The 21,239-nt window shown below is 46.7% G+C and overlaps 1 protein-coding gene across 3 annotated transcripts in view; it reads right to left on the bottom strand.

Moving 5' to 3' along the window:
• Positions 1-20,772, bottom strand: part of FGFRL1 (fibroblast growth factor receptor like 1) — a 180,818-nt gene extending 160,046 nt beyond the window's left edge. Inside the window, exons 1-2 of one of the 3 annotated variants that reach the window (XM_063336637.1) lie at positions 20,311-20,772; positions 19,009-19,118 (exon numbers count right to left, since the gene is read on the bottom strand). In XM_063336637.1, coding sequence (XP_063192707.1) covers positions 19,009-19,096 — 88 coding nt within the window. In that variant the 5' untranslated portion in view covers positions 19,097-19,118; positions 20,311-20,772. Of the gene's footprint in view, positions 1-19,008; positions 19,119-19,248; positions 19,293-19,831; positions 19,897-20,310 lie in introns of those variants that run through there. The other 2 variants (XM_063336635.1, XM_063336636.1) reach the window with 2 other exon arrangements.
• Between the last annotated feature and the right edge of the window lie 467 nt (positions 20,773-21,239).

The following is a 21,239-nucleotide window of genomic DNA, read 5'->3' as shown; positions in this document are numbered from 1 at the left end:
CATGGTGATGAGAAAGCCCCAAGGGCTATTAATCCTTCCCACTCTGGGGTATAAATTGATCACCAGGAGGGAGGAAAACCACCCCTTCCCTCAAATACATATAATATTACACACTCAGGAGCAATTAGCCTGCCTGTGAAGCTCCCGAGGTGCAGCTACTTTGCTGATAGTGGCCAAAACCACAGGTCTGCCCTCAGATGTTTGGCCAGTGTGAACTACAGTGTGTCTTCAGGCACCAGCACCCGTCAAGGAGTAGCTGGGGGCTCTGGGTAAAAGTGGCCTGACTTTGGCTGAGGATATGAGGTAGCTAAGGACTGAGCTATAGCACATCCAGGCTCAAACACAGGAAAAAAACCTCAGTGGGGACTTGCCTGTGAATTACCTGGAGGCTTTAATTACTGGCACTGCATGCAGATAGATGAGCAGTAACCATATATAGCATCACCATTAACTATCCCAGGAACCTAAATATCGCCAGGACTTGGCTCTTGGATTCACTGAAATTTATGTGTTTAACTACCATTATGGTCTGCAGAGAGATGGTCGATGCTAGCTCAATGCCCTTGCTTACTAACATCTCCATCAACTTTGAGGGCAGCTCAGACGCCGACACATACATGACTTAACCTTGTGGTGCCTTGGCTTCATGCTTCAGGACAGCATTCCTGTGCCTGGTGGGGTGAGCCCCCACAGAGGGGACGCTGAAGCACCTTCCCCATGCGTACCTGCCTTCCTACACTCCCCAGTAGTGCGCAGGCTCCTTGCCCACCCAGAGACTCAATGCACCAGCACAGCTGGCTCAGAAAATAATGTGCAGACCTGCAAATGCAGGGGGATCAATCCTACTTGACCAGGAGCACGTGAAGGAAGCCAAGTGCATGTCAAGCCTCCACCCTCAGGGTTCATCAGGGCTGTCCTGGCGCTCCTTACAGGCTGCTGCCCACTTGAGAGGGGAGCCAGGGAGGGGAACCCTGTGTGCAGGCAGTAGTTTCCAGAAACGCTTTTTCATTCTCACTAAATCCTCAATCCAAACCTTTCCCTTTTGCTCAAAGTCTTTGCAAACACTAGCAAAACCTTTCCCGTTAATCTTTCTTCATCTTGCTAAAACAACACAGACTGTCTGTCTCCAGGGAAGGCTGTCACAGGATATGGGGGAGGAATCTATCATTTGTAATGCACGGAAATATAACTTACATATATCAAAGGCATTTTCTGTAAAAACAAATACGCAGCAAAGATTGGGAGGCCAAACCCCCATTGCCTTCAAGCTACTGTGCTTAGCAATCGAGTGAGCAACAGCCTGAGCAAACCCAATTAACTTGATTTGTAGATTGCACAGATTAGCAATTGTGTTCCAATAGCAAATCCCACAAGGAGCCCCTTTCTCTTATGTTTCTGTACAGCTCCTCATTTGTTACCACAATACGTAAGGGCACCTATCTAAATCCCTTAAATTTATGTACCGCCAGGTATGCATCCCTGTCTTCCAACACCACCATCCAACAAAGAACTGCGGAGATCTCTGCAAATTTTAATTCTGAAAACTCCCAGATCTCCGCATCAGGTATATAAGCAAAAACCTGGACACTGAGTCATCAAGTGGCTCAGTTTAGCTCCTAACATATAAAGTTTGGAACAGAACAGAACTGTCTTGAGGACACGATTTCTGATGGGCTTCACACCTCAACCACCAACCGTGACAGGGCTCCTGCACCCTCCAGCACCTCTGGCTTGATCCAAATTTAACTCCCACTGTTACCAGATGCAAATGTGAGACCCTTTGCATGATAACAACCCAAACGAGAGGCATCTTAGCAAAAAAAAAAAAAAAAACAAACCTATTCTGAAAACTGGAAAAAGTTGCAGGATCCACTCCTAGAGAGGAAATTATTCTTTCAGCTTTATGAACAGCTCTCTCCCAAGTAAAAATGTTTGACATGGAAGTACATAGTCAAAGTTGCGTGAGATTCTAGTACTGTTTGTTTTCAACTCAGAGATGCCCCTCTAAAATGAAGAGATTTGTGAAGCTGGGAAAAAAATACAGTGGCGACAGAGGGGCAGGGAAAGCTTTTTTTTTTGGTACTGCATCAACTAAAGAAACATGTTCTGTTGGCTAAATTAAAAAAAAAGGCAAGATGTCTGATGAATAGTTCTACTGATATTGACTGGATTTCTATATTTCTAAAAACATGAGCACTTCATAAATACACTGAAATATTCTGTCATCGCCGGACAGAACGTGCCAGTTTTCTATAAATACAGACATCTGGCGGTGGTTTCTTCTACTGTTATGGATTTCTGGTGCAAAGAACGCTACTTTGTGAGCAAATGCATGTTTGAAATTAATTTCATATGCGACAGGTTACATTAAAGAGCAAGAAAGATTTGCTGGGCAGAAGCGCGTAACAAAAACACTGTGTTCCCATACTGCTCCTGACCCTCTGGTATGAGGTTCCCTGCACAATACTAAAGGCATAAAATATGTTCCTCCGAGCAGTGCTGTGAAGCTTAATTAAAGCATGCCCACAAATTGCACTGAAACTTGAAAATGGGACTTGGTGTTTGGAATTGTAATTCCAGCCATGGTGAAACACCACTGAGAAAACAATGAATATTAAATATCAATGAATAACAGCATGCTTTTACAAACCACCTGAGGGGTGCCACAAGCAATAGCCAGCTATATAAAATCCAGTGCTATAGGGCTGTGCCGTGACTTTATTTCTTCTCCGTTTTTTTTTGGTGGGATTTCCAGCCAGATCTCTGTCCTAATCTGGCCCGCTATGCAACTGTCCACAGAGTTGCATCAGACAGAGGCCAAGCTGGGGACGCCACAGGGTGACAGCAAAGATGAGAGCATGGGGGGACACCTTACGTCACTATGGGCTTTCTCAGGCTGAAAACAGATGCTAATCTCGCACCCCAAGGACGACAGAAAACATCTCTGTGTAAGAGCATGAGCTACATTTTCCATCCGCATCTGTCTTGTTCCACAGGCTCCCTATAACAAAGTCATCAGGATCAGCAGGTAAATCAATTTTTGACTGCAAAGGTTTCCTTTCTGGTTAACATAAGCCAAGTGTAAACACTCCCCTGCAGGTTAACAAAAGCCAGTAGCCCAAACAGGGATAATGCTTTGGGAAAGGGGGAGTGGGAGTCGGGGGGGAAGTTGAAAAGAAAATTAATGACAAGCTTTCCTACACTGTGAGACACTTTTGCCAGTGACTGGGTGTTTAGGGTGACTCTGCTCCTCACCCTCTTTAAACTCCGGTTGGGGGAAATATTCCACCAAACCCAAAGTCTCTACACAGCTCTCAGTGTGTGTCAATACTTGCTAAAAAAATCCAAATAAAGACAAACCCAAGAAGCCTCTAAACCCTGTGTTATCTTTGCAGGCTGGCTGCTGCCTTATCAGCTCTGACAGAAACCGGCATTTAAGGAAAATTCAGTAGCCTTTGGGTGGAAGCTGGTTCCTAAGAAAACACACAGCCGAATTGCTGGAAGTCGGTACAAGAGGAGAGGGTGAGTGGGTAAAAGAGGGCCTGAAAGCCTCCGCCATCGTCTCGCTGTTCTCTGTCAGGAAATATGCTGCGACGTATGATTTTTAACTATTTTTCATAATTCACTTGTCACACTTCACACCCATGGCATAGGCCAAGAGCTACAAGGGTGAACAATTACTCAAAATGCCACTTACTTTTATTAGGTAGTGATGGAATCCAGGCAAAGCCACCAGCTCTTGGCACCAGGTTTCAAAGTGCATCAGAAATTAAAGAAGACAGAAGATCATGTCAAAACTGGCATTAAGTACCACTGTCTTGATGGGGAAGGGTAAAGACTGGGAGGGTTTTCCCACCCTCACTTATAACAAAGATGCTTTTTTTGGCTAAACTCGTCATGAAAGAATTTGAATGTTAGGGAGCATTTTTTTCCAGAAAAGTAAAAGTCCTGTTTGCTCTCACATGTAACCCACCACGCACGGATTTTGGCAGCCACCCCGCAAAGGAGTTGGACTTGCCCTTTGCAAGGCCGTGAGGGTCCCGCTCTTGGAAAAATTATAAAATAGTTATAAAAACCCTTTGCTTGATGTTAATTGATGGGTAGAATGAGCTAGAGAGAGAAGAGCTGTCTCAAGGCCAAGGGCTGCTTTTCAGCGTCTCATTCATAATGTGACAGAGGGAACAGCTGGGGGGAGGCTGTCTGCCTCTTGTCAACCCCAGAGGGAAGGACGGACAGACGGACGCTCCACAGGGAACTGCCCTGGTATTATAAATGCCTTGGGTAAAGGGTGAACGGCTTTCTACCTCTGACCTGACCCTTTATCCCCCAGAGAGTCCTCACAAATCTTCCTCAACAGCTAGCAAAAATTGAAGTGACACAGCTGGGGCCCAAAAATGTCTGGTTTTTTGTTTTTTTTTTTTTTTAAATTTTCAAGTTTTGCCCAAGATAGCATTGCAGGGGGAGGCAGAGGGACAAAGCAAAGAGAACTGCAAGTGTAGAGAGTGTCCACACAACCGGGCTTAGGCCCTGAAGTGACAGCATGCTTAGGGGCACTGCCTATCCCAAGTTCCCAAAAAACATAAAGCAAGCTCCAGAATAATGGGACTGGTTTAGAGAAGTCATGGAAAACTTGCTTCGGTTCTTTCTTTATTTCCCTTCCAGTGCCTAAGCCAGCCAACAAGATTGGTGCACGCAACCCACATTTTCTATCTATCTTCAAAATCACCAGGGCTGAAATCTTGTGGGTTAGTTCCTCTTTTCTTCAACTGAAAGCTGAGTTATTTCCCAATTTTCATGAGCCCAGAAAAATAGTTTTAAGGGGAAAAACCAAGTGTCAGAATCTTTGTGAAATAATTGCTACCACTTCAGTCTACGCTCAGGCCCTCCGTGTTTCATAACTAAGTGCAACATACTGTGTAACGGGGTCCTCAGCAAGTGTTTCTTTGAACACAAGCAATCCTCAGGTGCTTAAAAGCAAGTATGCGCTTAAACACTTGGTAAAAATGGTATCTGAGATCGGAAACTTCTGTAGTTGCAAAAGTGCATTGAAATACTCAGTTTTGTACCTCCCCTTGCGTGTCTCCAGTGTCATGCTACATGGGTTTCAGTGGATTCAAACCACGATGAATTCAAATAGATGTGTCATACACTATTTTCTGTGGTTTATTTGACTTTAATTACTTCTTAACAGTACTGCTGTTTGAAAAATCTTTCTCAGTTGAGGGTGTTGGTTCTGCCTAGGGCTGCTTGGCCCTTTTCCACTAAAATGCCCTTTCAGCAACCACCACAAGCCTTTCCAAGCAAAACAAAATCTTTTGTAAGAACCTCTTTTTCTGTGCTTGTGTGAAAATTTGCCTTTCCCAACTCTCTTCCTCTCCCCCAGATTTTAGGTTGGCTTTTCTTTGCACTTTTCCAGGAGGGAACAGAAACCCATGGCGGGCTCCAGTGGGCTCTGGAGCAACGCTTGGGAGAAGGCAGACCTTGTTGGTAGCACGTGTGAAAACACCTTGATGATAATAATAGTAATTATTCTTGAATAATGTCTCTAATTTTTTTTTTCCATTAAGGACTTCTGACTGTTGTTTCCATCAAAAATATACTCAGTGTAATGTCTATCGCCCCCACATGTCAACGATGAAGTTTGTACCCAGCAGAGAGGGGATGACTGGGCTTGTGATTCACGTATGCAAACCATGTGGGGTGTGTGGTGGAAGCCCTTCAGCCCCTGCATGAACGATACCTTTGCACCTGTTTTGCCTTGGCCTCTTGCCCAGGGTTTGGGCACAAGACTATTGATTGTGTGGGTCCTTGTGAGAAATCCTTATCAGGGCAACATCTGCTTTGCACGGGACATTGTAGGCAAATACAAGATCTCACCTTTCTCAGGTTTACACGAGCAAATTAAAACTCGGCTGACGGATGGCTCTGGTTTTCAGAGGGAGCCTCTGTCAGAGTGAAGCACGAAGTCTGTATACAAAGAGCTGTTAGTACCTTGCAGTTAAGGCTGTAGCTGTCTGTCTTTCGTTCTGGGCCTGACGGCCCTTAACAAAACAACAGGACTTTGGTACAATTAGGACCTCCAGGCACTAACTCCATTACTATTGAAAAAAAAAATAAAAATAAAAAAAAAATCACACCAGCTATAATAACAACTTTACCTTACGCTGTGTTCATTGTATCAACCAAAACCATTGCTCGTTTGCTGACCTGCTCTCCAGGAGCAATATTAAATATTTTAGATGTTGCAGTCCTCCTCCAGCTCTGCCTTAATATTTGTCTTGTAGCAAAATACCCTCCAACACATGCCACAGACAGAAGGCCCTGCTCTGGTTTTAAAGCTGGGATACTTACAGCAGAAAGCTCGTTCAGTTACTTTGGTGCATTTTTCATCTCCCTCAGAATAGTTATGGGGTTTGCTGGTTGGGTTTTTTTTGCATTTAGTATAGTATCTGCATTACTCTTGCAGAGGTAAAAGGGAAAGCACCTCTAAGTATGTGAACAAAGAGATCCAAATCAAGAAGCTGTTAAAATTCATTCAGTCTTGTTCCTCTCTCCTGTTATTTCAATTAGTGTCTGATAACTAAGCTGTTCCCTTTTAATTTTGCATCACACATTTTTTTCTTTCAAACACTTGTCTCAGTGGAAGTTCGATGCTGTTTTTCCTTCTGGAGAAAGAAACCCCAAAGATGTATTTTCAACCTCCCAGCTCAGTGTTTCCCAGATATTTTGAATCAGGGACTGCTGCCAAGATTCACATTTTTCCACAGATCACCACACACCCTCACGCTTGCAGCAGAAAGCCATCGTGAAGACACAAATGCGGGGATGGACCCTGGAGCAGTTCTTATTGCTCTTATCGCAGCCCACGAGCCACCATGGGAACCAGCGCTTGCCCCTCACAGCATCCAGGCCTGAGAAGATCTGGCAGATTTTAAAGGATATTTAAAAACAAAACAAAACCATACCCCTGCTGCCTTGGGATATTTATAATTATTCAGCACTGAGTTCTGATTTTCCTGAAGGTACCAGAATTTAGTCTTTCAATGCAGAGTAACCCCAGCAGCCTTCACGTGGGTGCTGGGATGTGCACCAGGACCTTCCCTTCTCTACAAAAACTGGACCAGCAGGCAAGCAAAAGCCACCATTTCTCTAGGGTGCAGGGTCATGGTTCGTCACTTTAGATATGTGTCAATCATCCCTGGACAGAATTCACCCACCACATCTCACAGGCCAACATAAACACATCTCCTCCAGAAAACCCCTAAAAGCGTTGTTAATGCAGCCCAGCAGCTTTACCTGTTTAGCCTACTGGCTCTGTTCCCCTGGAAAAATATTTTCACCCATGGGGAGTATTTTGCACAAGTTGTTTTCTCTGCCTTGTTTTCTCAGCCCCCTGAAGCAGTGGCAGTAGTCAGACAGTAGGCTGTCTTTGCTGCTGGTTGTGCTCCTGATGGAGCAGCTCCTTCCTTGGAGCAGGCAATACCATAGGAGGGACAGAAAACGCTGGCAGCATTAACTTGCCATTTCCCAGCTCCCCACCTGATCCTTCTCCCTCACAAGCCAAAAAGCAAAGGACAGGGGAAGAAAGATTCCCATTCCCCTGTAAAACACTCCGATTTCAACAGAAAACTGAGACAAACAGAAAATCGTCGTGATAAAGAGGGTGAAAGCCGGAATCTCCCAATGCAGAAGGGTCAGCGATGCGCTACCCTCTGACTGTGCTTAACCAAAAGCAAAAGCCAATGAGGAATAATTACGGCCTGTTCCGAATGGCTCAAACCACTTTTGGGTGAGATGTTTCTACCAGGGTAATATACACTTTTTTGGGTGGGATCCACCGAGGAAGAACCCAGGATCCAAATCTGATTGTTCCAGTCTTCACATTCACTATTCCCGGCAGTGCTACATTTTGCAGTGTGCACTCTGCTGCATTTTACATTCCTAAAGGGTCATTTTACAAATGTTCACGTAAATGCCCAGTCCTCCAAAGTATTGAGCCTTCCTGCCACAAGTGGGAATGGAAAGGACTTGCTGCCTGTGGTCACACTGAGATATCCCGTGAGCTCATGTCATGCTCCTATACCAATTTAACTCATCGCATTTTTTTCCAGGTTGGCTTCTGCCCAGGTTAGCTCCCCAAAACACCCAACAGCAAGGTCAGAATAGCTCTCACACTGGCACAAGGGAGTAACAAACCTGGGAGCAGAGCAGGACAAGGACAGGACAGTGATGCGGTCAAGTTCAGTCATCTTCAGCTGCCACGAGATCACACCTGAGAAGCATTTACTGCCAGGATCCAAGCAGCTGCAGTCGGGCAGAGGAAGGGGGGGTCCTATTTGTGCCGCTGATGACCCAACTTAGCAGGACAGAAATCAAGTGCTTGACCTTTCCCAACATCACGTGAAGCAAATGCTCCATATGACATGTCTCCAGCATTATCTACCAGGCACAGGTGCATGACTGCAATTAGAAATGACTGGCATTTCGTACATAACAGCACCTTTCAATGCAACTCAGCCCATCCAAAAACACTTGGGACCCTCAGTTCACACAGAATCACAGAATGATAGGAATTGGAAGGGACCTCTGGAGACCATCTAGTCCAACGCCCCTGCCGAAGCAGGTTCACCTAGAGCAGGTTGCACACCATCTTCTTCCCACCCAACCACCTCGCCAGCTCAGGAAGCACCAAATAATTCCCCCTTTAGTCTCACAGCTATTACTCGGAAATTAAGTTGGAAGCCACAACACCTCTCTGCATGCTGCTAGATCTTAAACTTGGTGCTGGGCTTGTCCCCAGACCACTTCTCACCCCCACCCCTAATTCAACTTCCGCAGAGAACAATGCTGCTGGTTTGTGTCCACAACAGATTTATTCCCTCCTTCTAGCAGCTCGCGCCGCCTGTACCTTCAAGGAGCAGTAGCCGCTTGAGGCGAATGGTTCCTTCTGGTTTCTGGGAATAAAAGGCTGCCCTCCATAATCAGGATATTGTTCTCCCTAAATGGACCCAGACTCTGTAAACAGGCTCCTCTGCACAGCACTGGGAGGGCAACTGCGAGCGTGTGTACGCGTACGTGCAGGGAATGTGGCTTGTTCTAAAAAACAGTAAATTATGTTAATTCATTTCCTCTGCCTAAACAGTGGTAATAAACTTCGGGAAAGGAGGAGGAAAAAAGTAAACAAGAGTCAATTACAAAAAGGTGAGGGGGAGAGGTAACCGAATAACTCCACCAAATGTCTCCTTTGGGAAAGGACATTCACGCTACGGCTCGGATGGGCTCCACGCAGCCCTCCCTCAGTCCTACTGGAGGTATAAATGTGACTGTAACAATGTCTTTCTTTTATAAGGTTTCAGCTTGTTTTCATGAGTCCAGTCTTGGGAGCTGGGAAATGAGCCCCCCCCCCGGTGCCCTGATCGACAGCGAGTACATCCCCAGAGGCTTTGCTCCACATGTGATGTGAGCGCTCTGGTGACTGAAGCCAATACGAATAGTCAGAGCCTATTTGTAATTTTCTAACAGGAAAATAATTTCACTAAGCAAACTACCATGCTTTGACTCAAAACCCTGATTAGCACAGTTTGAAAACAGGGCAGCATACTGTTCTGGGAATTAACTTGCTTGACCCCTAGTCTATAATGGCACTCAAATAATCTGTGAGTCAGACGAAGTTGAAAAACTCTTGGAAGACCACACTGAAAGAATTTACTGGATTTATTGGATTTTCTAGGATAAAAGAAAAATAAGCCTCAAACTCCACTTAGCTAGTCCGTGGTCTCCAGAAAGATGAGCTTTTCTCTTGACACTATATCTAGAAGAGGAACACTGCCTACGCTGAGCACTTTTTGTGTCTCTTTTTTATATTTATTTTTTTTCTTCACTGGAAACTCTCAATAAATAGTAGTGATTATTATAAATACACAGGTCTATTGCTGTGACTACTTTCGAGTAGCACCTTGCTGTTTTCTTCCTTGGGATCAGTAGTAAAACATGGGGAAAAGGGTCAGATTCCCATCCCCATGAATCTACAATCCTCCTCCCAACAGCAGTGCTCATGGGGAAAAGGCCCCTAAATTGAACTTCAAATTAAATATCCTGAGGCTACTTTACCAGTTGCAAAGAAGAAAACTCTGGTGTTTCCAATGAGCTTCTAATGTCAGGATTAATCCTGCATAAAGCACTGTCACAAAATACTGCTTGCAGTCCTCCAAATCCTCTGGCCTACCCCTGTTTGAGCACACAGGGAATCAGGAAAAGCGTTCTGCCTAGGTGACCCTTGCTCTGGTCTAGATAAAACACTGACCCATCCTTACCTTATGGTTTCTCCAGCCCCTGAGCAAAATGCTCTGACTAGCCTCTACCACTTCTTTGTGTCTCTTTGTACCCCAGAAACAATAGATGTGTGCTGAGAGCAGTGGCAAACATTTTCAGATAACAAATCCAGCAATTAGAAATCAACTGTCCAAAGCCAGTTCCCCTGCATATGCAAATATCTCCCTAATAGGTTTACGATTCCTTGTCAATCAAACCTGTCAAGGAAAAGTAAACACCAGTCCCAGCCATGATTAAGTTGAAAGCTCCACTCTCATTAGCCCTCAACAAAGTTAACCCCAGCAATACTGCATTTCTGATTGGTTGCAAATACCAGGAGGAGGGAAGATACTCATCAGCTCTGATCTGTTAATCTAGTTTTATATTAACTATTGCAGATCACGATGAACCTTCATGTGGCTTGGTGCCACACTGTACAGGACTGAAACACAATTTGGTCTTACGAGGCCCCAGTTTCTGCTTTCTGGGAGGATTATAAGTTTAAATCATACTCAAAGCTACTCAGCCACAACTCACTGAACCTAAAGTGACTATCACCTTTGTAATGGAGAGCCATATCCGACCCTGAATATTAAAATATGAAATGACTTAGAAGAGCACAGAGCCTGATCTCCATATGCTGGTGGAGCTGGCAACTCCTCTCCCAGTTTCCCACTCTAAACCACCCAAAAATACATTAAACACTTCCTAATATTACATGTCTGTCTGAAGAGACACTGTGATTGCCACCAAAACGTTGCATTAATCTGCAGAAGAACATGAAAGATTTTGATCCACCCAGAAGGCGAGTAAGCGTCTCTCTCAGACAGGTATCCACACTCTGAAGGAGCCTTAGCCACCAGTTTACATCAGCTGGTTGATGCCAAACAAGCATTCTTCCTTCCACATAGATCCTGCAGTATTCCTGCAGAGATATTCCACAATGTCCAGAGGTTTACCCTGTTATTCATTAACCCTTCCATCCTTGACATGCAGTTCATGCACCTGTAACTCGTCTGACACTTGTCATTGCTTAACCAGTGTTAACAGATCTGTTTAAGTAAGAACAACCGCTAAGAAAAATAGCTTCCTCAATTACTCCAACTTACACAAATCTATTAGTCAAGAAGAAAAAGGAGGAAAAGAAATGAGTTCACAGTGCTCCAGTGTCTGCTGCAGCCTGACTCCAGTAGTTTGGTTTGCTCAGCTTTGGTAGACTGGTGGGGCTGAGTAACTGTCCCTTCTCCCTCCTTGGGGGTTGATGTGGCCTTGATTTGGCCTCACCCCATCCAATTCTGTCTAGAAAAAAAGAGGATTTAAATCTATACAAGGCAATAGCAAAACACGATCTACCATAATGAAACCTCCCTTTTACAATCTAATGCTTGTACTCAGTGTCACACGTTGGTCAAAAGCCAATTAAGCATCCTACCTATACCTAATGGCATGGGGGCACCTGGGAGGACACGGGTGAAGAGAGAAATACAGCACAGGTTTGGAAAAGCCGCATCCCAACATCCTCTTGAAAGCACACACGCTGCCCACTCAAGATCCTCTCCCAAGGCTCGGCTGCACCAGGGCCTCAAGAGCAGCAGTACACCAGTCCAGCCTAAATTTTCTCTCAGAGGTTGGTTAATGCTTACATTTCCCTCCACGTCCTCCTCCAGCTTTTTCCCTCCCCCGAACGTCTTGTTCTGGGCAGAACTAGCACACACACAATCGCCATGAAGAGCCTGCACAAAACCAGTACCAACCTCTTACAGTCACCAGTTCATGGGCACGTGCGAGCAAACCCAGCAAGCAGTATATGAATTTTAAAAAATGTCTATTGCACAAATTAAGTCCGCATTTCTGCATTTGTCTGCTGTTCCTGAGGTTTTATCTAACATGCACAAATACTGACAGCTCCTAAACTACCCACCAAAGTCAGCACCGCCCAAGTGGCACCTAGGGTATGACACCTCTTGCATTACTCACTTCTCAATCACTTGACAGGATACCCAAGACTGTGTAAATCTTTCATAAAATAAATTTACCAGACATAAGGAGAAACTATTTGGGGTCCCATCAAGCTAGAAGCCACTCGTAGAGAGGCTGAGAATGAAGGAGCAGCAATCCCAAGAAACATTAACCTGCTCCGAGAAGCCTCTGTTCCCAATTTACATTTTTCTTCCCTTAGTGAAGCTCAAAATTAAGTTTGAACGCTTAATGGAAGAAGTAGCCTGGAGTTATTGGCTGAATTTCTTCCTGAAAATTGGAGTGGTTGGGCTGAAATAAAAACTGTTAGGTTATTCGCAGCACTGCTGGATACTGGGTTTCTACTGCAGTACAATGAGGAGACTGTGTAATCAGGGCAACCAACCAAACTCCACGCAGACCGTGTTTACTTGACTCGGAAGGGGCACACAAAAAAAAAAAAAACAAAAAAAAACCCATAGATGTGAATGGATTCAGCAGCAAATGGCACTTGTTAAATAACACTCAGGCCAGTCTTCAGCCCCTCCATACCTAGCAACACCACCCGCAGGAGGGCACTCTTTCTTTGGGGATAAAACCCCACTGCAGCGACCCAGAGTTAAAGCAATTAATTTCCATGTTGCCTTCAGCCCCAACAGCGCACACTCCAGCCACCAGCCAGAGCTCGCAGCGGGCAGAAGCAATGAGTTTCCAGAATAAAAAAAATTGAGCCCGACCCATCTGGTTGAGCAGGTGAATGGCAGGATCCAAAATTCCAGGCTTAGCCCACATCTCTTCTGCTGTCGTACGTGAGGGATCCATATGGAGATCGATATCACAGATAATCTGTGTAAGTCATCCTTCGGGGATGGATCCAAAGCCCATGGGAGTGAGTGGGAGTCAAGGCACCAACACTCACAGGCTCTGAATCAGGTCCTAACCTGTTAAAACTGGCATGGGCTGCATCTGCATATCTTGTACGAAATCGGGGCAGCAGGATCGGATTATTCAAGCTTACTTTTGGAAATATTTTTCTTTCACCTTAGGACCACAGCTGCCATGAACAAGCACCAGACTAGACTTTAAACAGACAGTAGTCTTTGCAACTTCTACACTCATGCTGGCTCTACTCTTAAAAAAATAGTCCCTCATACAACCAAAAATGTTCCACCTTGGTGCAAAAGATTAGGACAGGTCAACATGGCTAAATATGTGTGGAGACATTATTATTAGAGAAAGCTCCAAGTCAAGACTGATTACAAAGAACAAGAAAAGGAACAGAAATCCAAATGAAGGGTTCAAAACAAGATCAAGCACGTTTCAGCTTGAGCAGCCCACCAGAAAACACAAGAGGAGGTCAGGTGAAAGACAAACTCCTTGAAACAAGACAAAATGAGCAGGTTAATGAAAGAAAAGGGAGAAAGGAGCATTTCCACTGACTCCTGTAATGCTGGGATACATTTGCTCAGACCCTTCAGGCAGGATGATTTTACAAGTCACTGCAGACACAAATAGGAGCTGTGTGTCTCAAGAAAATCAGAAAGATACACTGGTTCTACTCCCACTGAACAGATAAAGCTGTGACTAAAGGTGGTTGTTTGCTGTTTTTTTAATTTCAAACTAGGCACAAGAGGACCTCTGCATTTTTATTTTCCCCTTTCAGTGGAAATTTTTATCCCTTCCCCTAATTAATCCAAAAATGCACTGCCAGACAGTGACCATCTCTACTGCATTCACGCTATTCCACAATGAGTATTCTGCACCCAGATGTACCAGCGTCGCTCGCGGCAAGAGAGCTGCTCAAAAAAGGTATTATCAGACGGGTCTTTAGAAAAGATCAGCTCTAACAGGCAATTCTTGCCAGTCGAAAAAACTCATCTTTAGTTAATAAATTAGTACCGATGGTCCCAAACCTCAAAAACCAGGTCCCTACTTGCTAGCCACTGTCGTTTTTGCTTTTCTGTTTTTGAATGACATTTTTTTCCTGAAATAACCATTTTCCTCTAATTTCTTGAGCACCACCTCATGGCACATGAAAGTTTCTTCTGTGGCTAAGAGTCAAACTTTGGAGTCTCGCCTTTGCCGTGTACAAGTTCATCACAGAAAAGACATATTGTAATTTGCTGCTTGCGTCTTTTAATGAAGGTCAAAGAAACATATGGACTTGGAAAAAACAAAGTTATAAAAGCTTTAAGGAAAATCTAAATGTATTTGAGTAATTTGCTGAGTTTTGTAATACTCCTAATTTAAAAAAAAATAAAATTAACCTAATTTTCCAGTGTGACGCACACTGTATTTTATGTTTAAACTCAGCCGCAATTTAAAGCGGCCGACAGCCTCAGAAGAAGGGAGGAACCAGGGTTTAAAAAAATAACAAGGATTTTCTTAGATCGTCATGTTGACTCTAGGTACAAGTCATGCCGACAGATTATTCAAGAGCAAGTTCCCCAAGAGCACGATCCAAAAAATGCCCCAAACTTAACCAGAAGACGGGCAGTGATTTACATAAAACCTGGATCAGGCTGTTAGATGTGAACATGCTTCTCTTTCACAAGTGAGAAATTACCTAATCGTTATATCTGGTAACAATCATTCAACAAGAATAAAGGAGTAAAACAGAAGCCAGCAATCACCTCTCCTACATTATTATTTATCTTTTCCACGTTTACTACCATTCACTTTTATAAACCCTAAAGTTACAGAATGGCAAATATGTTCACCAGAATGAAGAACTCATCTCCCAAAAAATAAAAAAAAAAAAAAAAAATAATTCTAGCATCCTATTCCCTGTTCTCCAATATTCAGAGAAACAAAAAATGGCACATAATATTATTTCTGCCTGATACCGCTGAATTTTGAGGTGGCCCCATCAGCAAACTCCCCGTAAAGCAGGCATCAACCAGGTTTGCAAGCCAAGTGTCGCACAGAGACACGCCAGAGCAGAAAGCAATTAAGGTCCTGTTCTTCTCCTCCCTACGCAACGCACCGAAAATGAAATCAACATCCAAACTAATTAGTTTCCAGCAGAATATCAGTTTACTTGCTAACAGGAGGGTTGTTACTGCTCTTACCAAAAACTTCTAAACATACCATACGAAATCTTGTTTGAGCCACGGGACCAAGCCAAGCACATCCCAACGTTACCATATACGGTCACCAACGCGAATACGATGGCAACTTGACAGATTTGGAACAAATATTGCGTTGTGTGTCACTGCGATAACATAGGCAGGAAAATATCAGATTGTATTACCTGTATCCAACCGGAGGTGTGGAGTGGTAGGAGCTACATTGCTGCTGGACGTAGTCACTAAAGGTTAGTGACCCAACATGGCATTCGTCCCCGCGGAGGAGGGCCGGGCAGGGCGCTGAGGACTTTCATGCCCAGTATAGGACTGCTTGGAGCTAACAGGAATGGAGTGACATGAAGGACGAGCCACCAGACCTGCACTATTATGCCGGGTTCAGGGCTGACACTACTCGGTGTAGCTGGCAACCAGGCTGAAACTGCTGCCCTGCGCCCTGGCTGTCAGTCGGATGACATAGTCCCTCTTAGAAAACCACAGCACACAGGTTTTGTTCTCAAAGAGTGGATTTTGTGTACACAGAGGTTCTTGTGTTCATCCACAAGGGAAAGAGAAGGGGTTTGAATATTTACCAAAATAATTCCTGAGGAAGACTTTCTTGGTACAGGCTCCCTCCAGGAGATCCTTAGCCCAGAATAAAATTGGTCACTGGGGGAGTTATTCCAGATTAAGTTTTCTGGAAGGGTTATTCCAGTGCATTTGCAGGTGTAGACCTGCCCTTAGCCAAAGTCTTTAAATTTCAGCCCCAAAAGCATTGGTTCAAACTTAGCCAGAGCTACCTCATCCTTCATCCCTAACAGACACTGCAAGTTCTGCACCTGGACCTCTAAAATCAGACCTGTTCTCTGCTTTGTGTGGATACTTTGAATGTATTGCCTCTTTCTTAAGAGTTTATCTTGGTTTCCTGGGATATACCCTGTTCTACAGTGTTTTGTACACTGGATCACAAGAAGGGACGGAGCCAGTAGGCACAGCTCCGAACCTGGACAAATGCCCCATTTGCTGGGGCCGGGGCGGGGGGGGTGGTGTGAAGAAAAGAAAAAAGTTGCCGCATTAGCCCAATCAGTCATCACTGCAGGGCCCTTCCCCTTAAAGGGCATCACCTAAATAAAGATGTAAAAATAATACAACATAACATTTAATGCAAGATTGCAGCTGAGCGCTCAACTGTCAGGAAATATCAAAGCCGGGGCGCGTGGGCAACTTAACTCTGCCCCCTTGTGAAAATGCACTACGGCACAGCCCTTCCCTGAACACGGGGCACGCAATCAGCCGAACCCAAATTAATACCCTAATTCCAGCATAAGTTACTTTTGCCTAATATGAGTCGAAGAGAAGGACCAGCACTCTCACAGAGAGCCTCCTCAGCCACCTTCCTCACTTGACTGCAAGCCAGTGAGCACCTATTTAACTTCTGACACCTCAGATTAGGAGGCGCTGGCACGCTTTTGGCCACACACGTCTAATTTGCAATCAGGATACAGATATTAAACGCTATTTGGCCAAAACAAAGAGCCCTTCTTCCTCCGGAGTAAAGCCTCACGACCTCAGGCTGAGATTTGGCCAAAGGACTGCCTATAAAACCCGAGCGACTGAAACAGGTAACATTTATACATCTCCAGCGGCTGAACCCACCATATGATACATTCGGAAAAAATCCGCAGGCACGTTAACGACCGGGCACAGTTTTCTGAGAATCTGAAATTATCCCAATGTAAACATCTAATAATTGGGGATATTCAACAGCACAAAATAAGGTTGCAACATGCTGGAGAGTGTCCCACCTCTGCTTGCTTACAAGTTTGATCTTTCATTTACATCCTCCACTATCAAGAATACTCTTAACCTCAAGAGGTGCAAAGCAGGATTTAAATGTTAGGGTTTTGTCTATTTTTTTTTTATTTTTTTTTTTTACAGCATAACACCCTTTCCTTCTTCACTTTCCCTCTCTAGATATCAGCACATGAATGAATGACATTTTTCATGGGTTTGGCCCTGGTTTTTAAACTCTACTTCTACATCATTTTAAATAACCAGGGCCGTCTCTCCATCCACTTGCAGGATAGATTTTTCCAGCTCTGAAAAGAGTTCAAATAACCCAATCACCAATACGATCCTATCAAAGTTACATTAAAAAGACCCTTCCGTAAGAAAAACGACGACGTCCTGAGATTACGGCTGTTAATTTTCTGTAGCTTCTTCACACGACAACAGCCCACAGCACTTCATTTTCCAGGGGCAATAAAAGAGTACGAGCAAGACAAGTGCAAACCAAATTTAAACAGGGTCAGCCAGTAAAGCAGCCGATACGCGGCTCACAACAGAGACAAAAATCTTTTTGTCTTCTCCTGCCCACTTCAGATCTTTTCCGGAACTCCACCAACTTCTCAGGTCCATTGCAATAATATACATCCATGAGGTCATTTTAATTCATACACTGCTGCCCATTGCCTACAATTTAAACTGAGTCTCCATTGTAAACCTTGCCTGGAATCCAGACTTGAGCAGGACTTACAGCCTATATACTGTTTTCTTTTTCATTCAGCTTCCAGCCGAATCATTTTATAGTGCTTTTGCCTCCATAAAATATTTGCTTGGGAGCCGATGCCAAGAAGGAAAAAAAAAAAAAAGCAACACACTAACCAAACCTTGGGTTTTTAGAGTAACATGCCCCCTCTCCCCCAAGATTTATTTTTGGCAAGTTACGGCCCAAGCAAAGGGCAAGTTTAAACCTTTTAATACCCAACTCCGTGGCACTGGGTGATTTAAAGGTCTTTCAACAATTCATGCAACTCTGATACCGTTGGGAATTGCAGCTGGAGCAATCTGCATCCTAAAGCCATACCCCCCATTCTCCTGGAACAATGCAGCCCCTCCTTTGTGACCAGAGCCGGGGGAGCTGAAAGCCCCGTTTCTCATTCAGGCTTTCCAGGGACAGCACCCACCAAAGTACGACACAGGCGAGAGCAGAGGAAAAGCCACCGCTCCTTCCACTCTGATGCCAGAGCTTTGCTTAAAGCACCTTCCCATAAAGAAACTTCTTTTTTTTTTTTTCCCACCTCCCCCATCTCTCCCAAGTCAATGTATTTCAGTTTGCCTCTGGTAGGGTAACCTGTTTATTGAAATCTGATCAACTGCCGGAGCCCCAGAGTTAAAATACGCTCTTGCTGTTGGGAACTGTCATTTGTCTGTCACCGAGGAAGTTAATGGATGTGTTTGTTTAGTTTGCTGGTGGGAATATACAGGGCAGAGGCTGGAGGGATTACAGGAGGGGAGAGGTATTTCTGATCCACAGAGGAATGCAGTTGCTTTTCTTCAAAATTATCTGTGTATTTTTACACATGCACGAGAAAAGCCCCTGGAAATTCACCTGTGCCTACAAGACCTCAGCAAACCCGGAGTGACCACGCTCCATCCAAACCGATGGCCCCAAAACACGCAGGTAAGGAGGCACCACACATGGGCACGAGTCTGCCCAAGAGCCTGCACCCCTGTGCAGCAGATAAGCAACGTGCAGGGGACAAGTTCGCACCAGCAGCAACTCCCTTTTGGGGTCCCTCCGAGGGCACCGCGGGTGTTTGCGGAGCACGAGCCCAGCAGAGCAGAGGGCAGGGTGCCAGTCGCACAGCACTCGCAGCAAGCGCGGTCTCCTTACCTCTCGCCGAGTCCGAAAATGCAATTATCCCTGCGAAAAGGAGCGCAAGCTGCAATTCCATTTTGAAAACCAGATCCCTCCGTGTCATACAGGCTACTGTCCTCTCAGACCTGGAGGCAGGAAAGAGGAGCGCAAAATAATTACTGGGGAAAAAAACCCAAACAACCCACAACTTTGCAGAGTTTTAAAACCTATTGCAAAGACGTAAGAGCAGAAACAGCAAATGAAAGAGCAACGTACTTGCAATTCATTCCTTGGCGCTCAGCACGTAAAACTTTGCCCTCCTCTCTGCTTTAGCCTGATATAAATCAAGAACCCACTGAGGCCAGTAAGCTCCTCTAAGTTTACAGTTAATGCATAATTCTTTGGTATCCTGTACAGAACCAGTCTGGAAGGCAAACAAAACACTAGCAAGTGGCCATAAAACAAGATTTCAGGTTAACAATTTGCGGAGGAACTTGGGGAAGGGGGAGGAGGAATGTTACCTCTCCCATCAGCAGCCCAGAAAACTTTGTGTTGCTGCTTCAGTGCCCCTCAGACAGGCTCCGCTCTGGGTATGCGCCTTCCTCCACTCCGCAACTTCTCTGAACAGCACTGATTTTTCCTTTCCTCTCCCCCCCCTTCCCCCCCCTCCCCCCCCAAGCCCCACTTGTTCCCGTGTGCTCCAGAGGTGCGTCCCAAAGCGAAACCGCACTTAATTATCCAGATTCTTAAAGATGCCTTCGCTGCGATACGCAAACCCGGGGTAGATCAGGTTTACATTAATTACACCCTGTTCTCCTCCTAAAACTCTCACTCTCTAAACACTGTCTGAATTCCTCACCCTTGTAAACTCCCCGGTTTAAACACTCCGTGCCCCCAGGACACACAACAACCCGTGTACAGCATCCAGCAAATCAAATAAGGACGCTTTCCCATTAGCTTCCCAATTTGCAGCGGGGAGCTGGTACGGAGGGAGGGGAGGGCGGGCGGAGGGGGCTCTCCCGGGGGCAGGACCCGGGGCCCGGCGGGGCGCAGCGCGGCTCAGCCCCGCGGCGGCCGGTAACGGGATATTCGCAGCCGGGAATTGGGGTCGGGGAAGGGAGGCTGGAGGGAGTGGGGGGGGGGGGGGGGGGGGGGGGGGACGGACGACACCCGGCGCAATGCCACCTTGGTGCTGCCCCCCCGCTTCGGGGCAACCCCGGCGGCTCCCGGCTGTGCGTTAGTATCTCCCCGACCCAGCGCCCACCCAGGCGGGGGTGTCCCGGCCGGGGTCGGAGGGGGGGGGGGGGTGGGGGGGGTGGCGTGGGGGGGGGCACTTACCTTGGCTGCTGCCGGGGCTCTAGCACCGTGCGCTGGCGCCCATCCCCGCCGCTCGCCGCCTCATGCCCTCCGCGGCCACGGCGCCCGGCGGGGCGCTCCGCCGCCGGCCTCTACCTCATCCCACCCACCCCCCCCGGGGGCGGATGGGGGCTGCCCGCTGCTTTGGGGGGTGCCCTCCCCACGGAGCGGCTCTCCCCCTTCACCACCCGTTTTTTACTACCACCCCCACTTGGCCCCAGGGGCTATTTTTCCACTAGGGAGCTACGGGGCGAGGAGCTAAAGAAAAAGGGGGAAACCTCGTAAATTATTTTTCCTGCTTCCCGGGTCGGGCTGAGCGTGTGTGTGTGCGGGGAGGGACAGCAGGGACCTGACAGATCCGCCGGGGCTCCGCAGCCGCGGGATGCCCGGTGATGCCGTCCCGCGGCTCGCCCAGCCGGAATCCCGTTTAAGGAGCGAGGGGAGGAGGGGAAAGGGGCTGGGGAAGGGGAGGGGAGGGGGGGTGGGGTGGGGTGGGGGGGAGAGCCGGGGCGAGAGAAACAAGCGATAAAGCAACTTTCCCTGCAGGGCTTTGTGGCTGTGGGGGCAGAGCCGCCGAGGAGGGCGGTGCGGTGCCGCCCCGCTCCAAACTTCGCACCAATCCCCGGGAGCCCCCGCCCTCCCCGCCGGCCCGCTCCGCGCCGCCGCTCCCCTTAACCCTTTGCGGGAGCGGCGGGGGCGCGGGGTATTGGAGCTCCGTGTGTGCACCGGAACGGCGCAGCCTGCCCCGCGGCCCCCCTGCCCGCTTTGCGCCCCACGGCGGTGGAGAGCCCGAGGGCCCTAGAGTCGTCCTCCCCGCCGCCGCCGCCCCTCCGGCGCCTCGCAACCCCCCGGGGCAGCGGTGCCGGTCCTGTGGCCCAGAGCATTCCCCCCGCGCCGTCCCCTCCGGCACC

Source organism: Chroicocephalus ridibundus, chromosome 5 (assembly GCF_963924245.1).
Source record: "Chroicocephalus ridibundus chromosome 5, bChrRid1.1, whole genome shotgun sequence".
NCBI lineage: Eukaryota > Metazoa > Chordata > Aves > Charadriiformes > Laridae > Chroicocephalus > Chroicocephalus ridibundus.
This window is presented reverse-complemented; position numbering and strand designations above follow the sequence as displayed.